Source organism: Leucoraja erinacea, chromosome 5, assembly GCF_028641065.1.
Source record: "Leucoraja erinacea ecotype New England chromosome 5, Leri_hhj_1, whole genome shotgun sequence".
Lineage (NCBI taxonomy): Eukaryota > Metazoa > Chordata > Chondrichthyes > Rajiformes > Rajidae > Leucoraja > Leucoraja erinaceus.
Genome location: NC_073381.1, coordinates 85,752,652 through 85,763,051, shown reverse-complemented (window position 1 = coordinate 85,763,051; position 10,400 = coordinate 85,752,652). Strand labels below are relative to the sequence as shown.

At 54.0% G+C, this 10,400-nt stretch overlaps 1 protein-coding gene across 1 annotated transcript in view; it reads right to left on the bottom strand.

Moving 5' to 3' along the window:
* Positions 1-1,284: 1,284 nt before the first annotated feature.
* LOC129697517 (inositol-trisphosphate 3-kinase B-like) overlaps positions 1,285-10,400 on the bottom strand; it is a 30,057-nt gene continuing 20,941 nt past the window's right edge. The window contains 7 exon segments of the mRNA XM_055636155.1: positions 1,285-3,141; positions 4,060-4,131; positions 4,513-4,614; positions 6,436-6,640; positions 6,916-7,049; positions 7,052-7,131; positions 7,952-8,051. Coding sequence (XP_055492130.1) covers positions 2,935-3,141; positions 4,060-4,131; positions 4,513-4,614; positions 6,436-6,640; positions 6,916-7,049; positions 7,052-7,131; positions 7,952-8,051 — 900 coding nt within the window. The 3' untranslated portion in view covers positions 1,285-2,934.

The window sequence follows — 10,400 nt, the reverse complement described above, 5'->3', positions numbered from 1 at the left end:
CTTTGACCTGCATCACTAAATTTGTTCGGTTAGGGCGGGGTTCTGGGACATATTTCCACTCCAACCCCCATCTTTTGTCACCTCGTGCATCGAACTATCCTACACACTAGGGACAATTTACAATTTTACAGAAGCCAATTAACCTACAATACTGCATGTCTTTGGAGTGTGGGAGGAAACCGGAGCACCCGGGGAAAACCCATGCGGTTACAGGGTGAACATACAAACTCCATATAGGCAGCAGCCATAGTCAGGATCGAACCCGGGTCTCTGGCGTTGTGAGGCAGCAACTCTACCCGCTGTGCCACTGTGCTGCACTAGAAGCACTGTAGAAAGTATCCTGACATGTTGCATCACGGCCTGGTACGGCACTTCCAATGTACAGGAACAAAAGAGGCTGCAGAGTGGTGGACAGCCCGGTCCATCACGGCATAGTCCCCCCCACCATCGACAGCATCTACACCTGCCTACATCTACACCCTAACCTGAGGAAGGACATTCTTAATCTGAGGGAGGACATTCTTGCCATAGAGGGAGTACAGAGAAGGTTCACCAGACTGATTCCTGGGATGTCAGGACTTTCATATGAAGAAAGACTGGATAGACTCGGCTTGTACTCGCTAGAATTTAGAAAATTGAGGGGGGATCTTATAGAAACTTACAACATTCTTCAGGGGTTGGACAGGCTAGATGCAGGAAGATTGTTCCCGATAAGTTTTAAGGATAAAGGGGAAATCCTTTAGGACCGAGATGAGAAAATCATTTTTTACACAGAGAGTGGTGAATCTCTGGAATTCTCTGCCACAGAATGTAGTTGAGGCCAGTTCATTGGGTATATTTAAGAGGGAGTTAGATGTGGCCGTTGTGGCTAAAGGGATCAGGGGGTATGGAGAGAAGGCAGGAACAGGATACTGAGTTGGATGATCAGCCATGATCATATTGAATGGCGGTGCAGGCTCGAAGGGCCGAATGGCCTACTCCCGCACCTATTTTCTATATTTCTAAGAAGGGTCCCAACTGGAAACATGTCCTCTAGAGACATTACCTGACCTGCTGAGTTACTCAAGTACTTTGTGTCTTTTTGAGTATTAACCAGCTTATGTAGTTCTTTGCTTCTACATCTACTAAAGGAGCTGCCTCAAGAAGGTGGCATCTATGGTCATGGATCCCTACCAACCTTGTTCCTCGATCTTGTTGAGGCTGGGCACGAGATTGATAAGTAATGAGGTGTTTTCCCTGTAGTGGAGTTGGATGGGTGACTGTATAAAGGTTAATAAAATCACAAGGGGAATAGGTTTATTTTTGTCACGTGTGGAGAGGTACAGTGAAATTAGTTGTATTGCATGTTCAATGAGATCAGATTCTGTACATTAATACAATCAAGCTAAACTCAAGTATAGCAAAGGAGAAGATACAGAGTGCAGAATATAGTTCTCGACATTGTAGTGCATCAGTACCATAGACAAAGTCCAATGTCCGCAATGGGGTTGAGGTGAATCGGACAGTACCCTAGCTTATGGAAGGACCGTCCAGAAATCTGCAAACAGAGGGGAAGAAGCTGTTCCTGAGTCTGGTGGTGCGCACTTTCCAGCTTCTGTACCTCCTGCTGGACGGGAGCAGGGAGAAGGAGGTGGAATAAGGCGAATGGTTGGTCTTACCTAGGGTGGGGGAATCAAGAACCAGGTTCATAGGTTTCAGGTGAGATGGGAAGTTTTTATTGGGAATCTGAGGAGCAACGTTTTCCACACAGAGGGTGATGAATATATGGAACGAGCTGCCATAAGAGGTAGTAGAGGCAAGTAACAATTTCAGTGTTTTGTTTTTCGGTGAATATGACAATTAAACACTGTTGACTCGTGGTCCTGCCTTGAACTGCGAGGTGTGTAGGAAGATGCTGCCTGTCCCGCTGAGTTACTCCAGCTTTTGATGTCTTACCTTGGGTTTAACGGTGAGGTAATCACACAATGGCCGTTGTCCACCAGGTGTCTCTGCAGACCATAGCTGAGATCTGTTTAAGAGGGAACTGCAGATGCTGGAAAATCGAAAGTAGACAAAAATGCTGGAGAAACTCAGCGGGTGAGGCAGCATCAATGGAGCGAGGGAAATAGGTGAGGTTTCGGGTCGAGACCCAAGGAGAAGGTGACAACGAGACATACAATCAGTAAAATGTAAGGAGGACAGTGAAACTAGAATAGTCACCTTTCCCTCAGCTAACAATGATCCATTGTACATTTCCCTGATCATTGTGGCCCGTTCCATATATATGTGTGAAAAAGTTGCCCCTCAGGTTGCTCGTAAACCTTTCCCCTCTCACTGCAGACCCATGACCGCTGGTTCTGATTGCCCTACTCTGGGACCCCTCTGCTTCGTTCACTCCCCTGGCCTGTCTCCATGACTGCGCCGCCCGCGCGCGGTGTCTGGTGGGGAGGACGAGGCGACACAAGAGTTTTATACAGATCAGATTTAATGCACAGTCTGTGTACAATCTTTAGTTTAGCTTAGACACATGGCATGGAAACCGACCCTTTGGCCCACCCAGTCCACACCGACCATCGATCACGTGTTCACACTAGTTCTGTTATCCGACTGTCTCATGCACTGCCTACACACTGGGGGGCAGTTTGCAGAGGGCCAATTAACCAAAAACCGCACGTCTTTGCAATGTGGGTAGAAGCCGGAGCACCCGGAGGAAACCCACGTGGTCACAAGGAGAACTTGGAAATTCCATGCCTTTGCCTGTGGGAGTAGGCACCCAACCTGTGGGAATAAGGCTCAGCCAGTATTAATAGGGCCCGGCCTGTGGGATTAGAGCCGGGAGAATCGCATACGGAGGTTCACTCCCCGTTGATCACGTCCGTTCCCCGCTCCGTGCTCGGGGAGGGACTGAGCCATTTCTGGAGGGTTCTGTGCTGGGCCGGGCCTGGCAGTACTGGCTCAGTCCTGAGCATCCAGCATGTGAGCCAGGATGGAGATGAGGTTGTCCAACCCCAACAGGTAGCCGTCCTCCCGGTTGCCCTCCACCCACGGCCGGCGGTGGGTCAGGGTTTGGCCGGACGGCAGAGGTGTGGTCTTCCCAAAATCTATCATCCAAACTTTGGCCTGGTCACTGTCGTGGACAAAGAGGAGGGAGCTCCCGATCACCTGGGGGAGGGGGAGACAGGGAGAGGGAGGGAGGGGGAGGGAGGGAGGGAGGGAGGGAGGGAGGGAGGAGGGAGGGAGGAGGAGAGAGAGAGAGGTCACATGTGAGTCTGCACGGCCGGCAGCTGCAGGCGTGTTGTGCTTGCGTGGGTAGTGGCGACCTTCCATCTATCCACACGCATGACCTTGTGTGTCCACGTTCTGTACTTCCACACGTGTGTTTCTGTGCGTGTGATTGTAATTCTGGAACTCAGTAGTCACATGTTTATCTCCCTGTGCACACATGACTATATGTGTGTGTAACGCTGTATGTTCATATCTGTGCATTCATACGTGTGACTCTGAGTGTCATTGTAGTCAGGTGTGTGTGTGACTGCTTCAGCCACACATTATCTCTGTCTATCAGCGCACGTGTCCCTGCGTGTGTGACCATAGTTCAGTTTAGTTCAGAGATACAGCGTGGGAACGGGCCCTTCAGCCCACCGAGACCACACACCGACCAGCGATCATCCCATACACTAAAACTATCCTACACACTAGGGACAATTTACAATTTTACTGAAGCCAATTAACCTACAAACCTGTGCAGGTACGTCTTTGGAGTGTGGGAGGAAACGCGAGCACCCGGAGAAAACCCACGCGGTCACAGGTAGAACGTACAAACTCCGTATAGACAGCACCTCTGATTAGGATTGAACCCGGATCTCTGGCGCTGTGAGGCAGCAGCTTTACCGCTGCATCACCGTGCCAACCGCACGACCACAAGCATGTCTCCGTGTGCATTTGTAGGTGTCTCCGTGTGCATTTGCAGGTGTCACTGTGCAGATTGCGTGTTTGATTCTGTGTGGGTGCGTGTCAAGCAGTGCCTGTCGATGAGGCAGCGTTGCGTGTCACGTCGCGTCATGCGTGTGACGGACTCACCTCGTGTGTCTGGAAGAAAGGCGAACGCTCCAGCACATCACGCATCAGAGCCAGACGCTCCCGGTACCGGCCCTGCAACATACCGCAGGTCAGTGGGGTCAGGGGGACTAGATGGGGGGGGTCAGCAGAGGTCAGCGAGGATCGACACGCTAGCAGACATCTCTGCGTGTGTCCCACACTCCCTCACTCACTCTCCCTCTATCCTCACCTCTGCCTTCACTGGAGACCCGCACACCCTCCCCATCCCATGCACTACACCAGCCCCTCACCATTCACACACTCCCCCTCTTCCCCAACTCCATCATTCCTTTATCGTCCAACCTCCACCCTCCCTCTCCCCACCCCATCACTACCATCCACTCCCCTAACCCCTCGCCTCCTTCTCCCCCACCCCTCCTCTGCCCACCATTTCCCCTACCTCCTCTCCCAATTTTCCTCCCCTCCTCCACTCACCAGCACCACCTTGCTCCGTCGGCTGAACTCCCAGAATACCTCCATCACCTGCTCCTGAGTCTTGGTCCGCTTGAAGTCACGGTTCACGCTCCCGTCCTCGCTCTGCAGGAGAGGTCACTAGTCAGCGGCTGCAGTGTCGTCTTCCACCGCGCGGTCCCCGTGCTGTTGCCCCCTCCCCGTCCAATCACCCCAGATTACAACCCCCCCCCCCCCCCCCCCACCACACACCAGGGACATTCACACTGCCACAGTTACCCAGGTCTTTGGTCTTTGAGTTCAGAGATTCAGAAACAGGCCCTTCGGCCCAACATGTCCCATCTACGCTACTCCCACCTGCCTGTGTTTGGCCCATATCCCTCTAAACTTTTCCTATCTATGTATCCAAATGTATTTTAAATGCTGTTATAGTACCTACCACAACTCCATCCTCTGACAGCTCGTTCTATATATCCATCACCCTTTGTGTGAAAAAGTGACCCCTCTGGTTCCCATTAAATCTTTCCCCCCTCACCTTAAACCTTTGGTTCTTTATTCCCCTACTCGGGTGCATTCACTTTATCTATTCCCTATCTATTCCCCTCATGATTTTGTAAGATCACCCTTCACCCTTCAGCCTCCTGCGCTTCAAGAAATAGTGTCCTTGCGTGCCCAACCTCTCCCTATAGCTCAGGCCCTCGCGTCCTCACAAATCCTCAGTGCATCCTTTCCAGCTTAATGAAATCCTTCTTATAGCAGGGTGACCACAATACTCCAAATACGGCCTCACAAACGTCTTGTACAACTCTGACATAACCTCCCAACATCTATACTCAATAACCTTTTGGCCAAAGTGCCGGAAGCCTTCGCCGCCGTGTTTGTCTGGCTTGTGTGGCTGGCTGGCTTGTCTGGCTTGTGTGGAGAGGTGATATTATCTAAATGGTGGCCGATTGGGAAAGGTGAGATGCAGCGAGACCTGGGTGTCATGGTACACCAGTCATTGAAGGTAGGCATGCAGGTGCAGCAGGCAGTAAAGAAAGCGAATGGTATGTTAGCTTTCATTGGGATTTGAGTATAGGACCAGGGAGGTTCTACTGCAGTTGTACAGGGTCTTGGTGAGACCACACCTGGAGTACAGTTTTGGTCTCCAAATCTGAGGAAGGACATTATTGCCATAGAGGGAATGCAGAGACGGTTCACCAGACTGATTCCTGGGATGTCAGGACTGTCTTATGAAGAAAGACTGGATAGACTTGGTTTATACTCTCTAGAATTTAGGAGATTGAGAGGGGATCTTATGGAAACTTACAAAATTCTTAAGGGGTTGGACAGGCTAGATGCTTGTTCCCGATGTTAGGGAAGTCCAGGACAAGGGGTCACAGCTTAAGGATAACGGGGAAATCCTTTAAAACCGAGATGAGAAGAACTTTTTTCACACAGAGAGTGGTGAATCTCTGGAACTCTCTGCCACAGAGGGTAGTTGAGGCCAGTTCATTGGCTATATTTAAGAGGGAGTTAGATGTGGCCCTTGTGGCTAAGGGGATCAGGGGGTATGGAGAGAAGGCTGGTACGGGGTACTGAGTTGGATGATCAGCCATGATCATATTGAATGGCGGTGCAGGCTCGAAGGGCCGAATGGCCTACTCCTGCACCTAATTTCTATGTTTCTATGTGAGGCAGAGGCTCTATCCATCTCATGGGGAGACACCCACTCCAGCTGGTACAGAGGTTACATTACTGGGTTAGTTACCTTCCCTCCGTCCCCTCTTCCTCTCCCCACTCCTCCCTATCTCGCCCATTTCCGCCTCCATCTCCCACTCCTCTCACCCTCCCTCTCCCCTCTCCCTCGCCACCCGCTCAGCTCCCCCTCTGCCATCCTCCCTCTCTCTCCTCCTTCATCTTCCACTCTTCCCACCCTCTCCCTCCCGCCTCCCTTGCTGCTCCAACCTTGATGCCCTCGATGCGGAATCCGAGGGATGCGCTGGAGCTGCAGTGTTCGCGCCACTGCATGTAGCGGGGCTTGAGTACGGCGTGCAGCGTGTGCTCCTGTGGGGTGGGGGCTGCCGGGTCCACCTCCACCATCTTCAGGTACATGTCCCTCCGCAGACTGGGCTGAGCCCGCGCCCGGCCCAGCTCCTCCTCCAAGTACGTCCTGGGGTAGGGAGAGACACTGTCACCCCCTCTGCACCACACTCCCCCAGCCTCACCCCGTCACCCCCTGCCCGTCCCTAGCGTTTAGGATAGTGCAGGGTAGGGGGGGGGGGGGTGTCTGGGGAGGTGGTGTTGGGGTGCTCACGGTTGCAGGGGGGTCCCGGGGTCTGGCGGGGTTTTGGGATTGGGGGGGGGGGGGGGTCCGAGGTCCAGGGTCTAGGGGTCCCATGCATGAGCCCTTTGTCTCAGGGTCTAGTATCTGGGGGCTGATCTCACCTGACACCCATCTTGCAATCCATGACGCTAGGCCGCAGGAAGGGAGCGAGTAGATCGTCCATGCGGATGAAGCGGAGTCCTGCGCGCTCCAGCGGCCCGTGGTACTCGGGCACGAAGGGTCGCAGCACGTCGCGCCCATCAGCCGCTGCAGGCAGTGCTCCTCACACACACTGTGTCGCTTCAACACCACACCTGCACCCCCAGGCTCAAAGCTGCCTGCAAGGGGGGGGGGGGGGGGGGGGGAGGAGTGTGACTCAGGTAGGGGAGCAGCAGTGATCACAACTTCCCCATCCTCCCGCACTCTCCCCGCCCCCTCCCCAACCCCCTCCATCTCCGTCCACCCTCCGCCGCCCCTTTCCCAATCCCCCTCCTCATCCTCTCTCCGACCCCACTCTCCCCGACGCCACCCTCCACCTGCCTCCCATCAAGATCCCGTCCCATCCCTCAAGCCCTCCCTCCCATTCTAGCGGTATCCCTCTCCCAGCCCATTCCCCCATCTCCCAGCCCATTCCCCGATCTCCCAGCCCATTCCCCCATCTCCCAGCCCATTCCCCGATCTCCCAGCCCATTCCCCCATCTCCCAGCCCATTCCCCCATCTCCCAGCCCATTCCCCCATCTCCCAGCCCATTCCCCCATCTCCCAGCCCATTCCCCCATCTCCCAGCCCATTCCCCCATCCCCCAGCCCATTCCCCGATCTCCCAGCCCATTCCCCGATATCCCAGCCCATTCCCCCATTCCCAGCCCATTCCCCCATCCCCAGCCCCCCCCATCTCCCAGCCCATTCCCCGATGTCCCAGCCCATTCCCCCATCTCCCAGCCCATTCCCCCATCTCCCAGCCCATTCCCCCCATCTCCCAGCCCATTCCCCCCCCCTCCCAGCCCATTCCCCGATCTCCCAGCCCATTCCCCCATCTCCCAGCCCATTCCCCCATCTCCCAGCCCATTCCCCCATCTCCCAGCCCATTCCCCGATCTCCCAGCCCATTCCCCCATCTCCCAGCCCATTGTCCAGGTCACTGTCCCGCCCGTCCCTACCTGCGTGTCCTGCCAGCTGGATCCATGGATACCGCTTCTTGAAGGACATCACAAAGGGAGACCAGTGCACCATGTTTTTGATCTTCCTCCACGATTTACTCTGGACCAGAGAGAGAGGGGGGTAACTAGGATTGTTCCAAGAGGATAAGCGCAAGGAACTGCAAATGCTGGTTTATACGCAAAAGGACACAAAGTGCTGGAATAACAGCGAGTCAGGCGGCATCTCTGGAGAATGGTCCTGATTTAAACATCACCTAACAATATTCTCCAGAGATGCTGCCTGACCTGCTGAGTTACTCCAGCATTTTGTATTCTTTACAAAACTCTGTGTGCTCACCCTGTCTATTCCCTTCATGAATTTGTACACCCCTCAGCCTCCTGCAATCCAAGGAATAAAGTCCTAGCCTGCCCAACCTCTCCCTTGACTCCTGGCAACATCCCCGTGTATCTTCTCTGCACTCTCCTGTTTAATGACATCCTACCTCTAGCAAAAGGCTGATGGTTGTTGGGAGGAAGCTGTTCTTGAACCTGGTGTTCCCAGTTTTCAGACTCCTCTACCTTCTTCCCGATGGTAGCAGTGAGTTGGGAACGTGGCCAGGGTGGTGTGAGTCTTTGAACGAAACACACACAGATATTCATGTGTGCGCTCACACACAAAGCCCACATATACAATCCCTCGGACTCTCACACAATTACTCGCCAAAGACCACCTGCCCACTGTAGAGCTGCGACCTCACAGCACCAGAGGCCCGGGCTTGATCCTGACTCCGGGTACTGCTGTCTATGTGGAGTTTGCACGTTCTCCCTGTGACCGCGTGGGTTTCCTCCGGCTTCCTCCCACATCCCGAGGGCGTGGGGGATTGAAGGCTAAATGGCTGTTGGCGTGTTGGCGAGAGGGAGAATCCGACGGACATTTGGGTACGGACCCCACGGGCCGAAAGGCCTGAATCCTGCTGTATATTTCATTCACCCATGCGTACACATCACACACGCATGTGCCTACATTCACACACACACACACACAAGTGTACGCACTCCAACATACTCTGCACACCACACTCACTCAAACACACATACACGCACAAAGGGTGCACTCCGATGCAGAGATTTACGAGACAGGTAGCTGGGAGGGAAAGTGTTTGGCCCATTGAGTGGGAGATGTTTGGACTGTAGAGAGTGGGTCACGGTGACCCAGTCCCCCAACTCTCTGCCCACACAAACCAGGGCAGGCAGGCAGGCAGGCAGGCGGGCAGTTAGAGGGTGTGACGGACAGACGGGAGCAGTGCAGGATGAGAGGCTGTGGCCTCTCCTGCCCGGGGGAGGAGGGCACGGTGAGGGAGATTTAATATGTGGCGCTACAACTACAGAGTTTAATGGTGTAACACTGATTCAGCAGGGAGGGGTTTTTAGGCCTGAGGCACGGAGTGAAAGAAATCTGTGCACGCTGTGATCTGGAACACACCATGAGAAGCAGAGACACAGACTCACAGCACGGAAACAGGCCGTCGGCCCAACATGTCCATGGCCACCAACATGTCCCATCTACACTACTCTCACCTGCCCCTGTTTGGCCCACGTCCCTCTGACCCTTTCCCATCCCATGTCCAAGTGCCTTGTAAATATTTTATATGGTACCTGCCTCAACTACCTCTTCTGGCATTTCCATGAGAATTTTCAGCAGGTCTAGGATAGGGAAGGATTTAGACGGGACAATTAGGGAGCCTTGGACAGGTACGTGGATAGGAAAAGTTTAGAGGTATATGGGGCAAGCAGGACTGGTGGATGGGCATTTTGGTCGGCATGGGCGTGTTGGACCAAAGAGCCTGTTTCCATGCTGTATGACTGATTCTTTGTCAAAGGATTGAAGGTGCAGGAGGCGAGGGGGGGGGAGAGGGAAAGGATTTGAGGGAGAGGGAGGGAAAGGGATGAGGGAGGGTGAAGGAGATAGAGGATTGAGGACGAGGGAGGGAGAATGAAGGTGAGGGAGGGGGAAGGGGGGGATGAGGGAGACAGAGAGGAAGAGAAAAAGGATAGGGAGGGTGGATATGAGAGGGAGGATGAGGTCAAGGAGGGTCAAGGGTCAGGATGGGGAGCAGGACGGGTGAGGTCTGGGGTCAGAGTGCTGGGTTGTGACCCAGTCCAGCATTTCCTGCTGTAATTCCTGGCTCTGTCTCTCCGGAATTCCTGAGCTTGGGTTATTTTTATCCCTAGACTCGGGCCAGCTGGGTGACGGGGAGGGGAGCAGGGTTGGCCAGCGAGGGAGTACGGATGGGAGGGGGAGGGGGCGCAGCTTAATAGCCCATGGTTATCTCACACGTGAGCTCCACTGCCCCAGTCTCCCTGCTGTGGGAGCCCCCACTTATTACGCAGTTCCCCTTAACAACAGCCCAGCGCTGACAAGATCCATTAACCCTTTGCTGCCCATTCTCCTCGCTCTTCTCACCCTGCT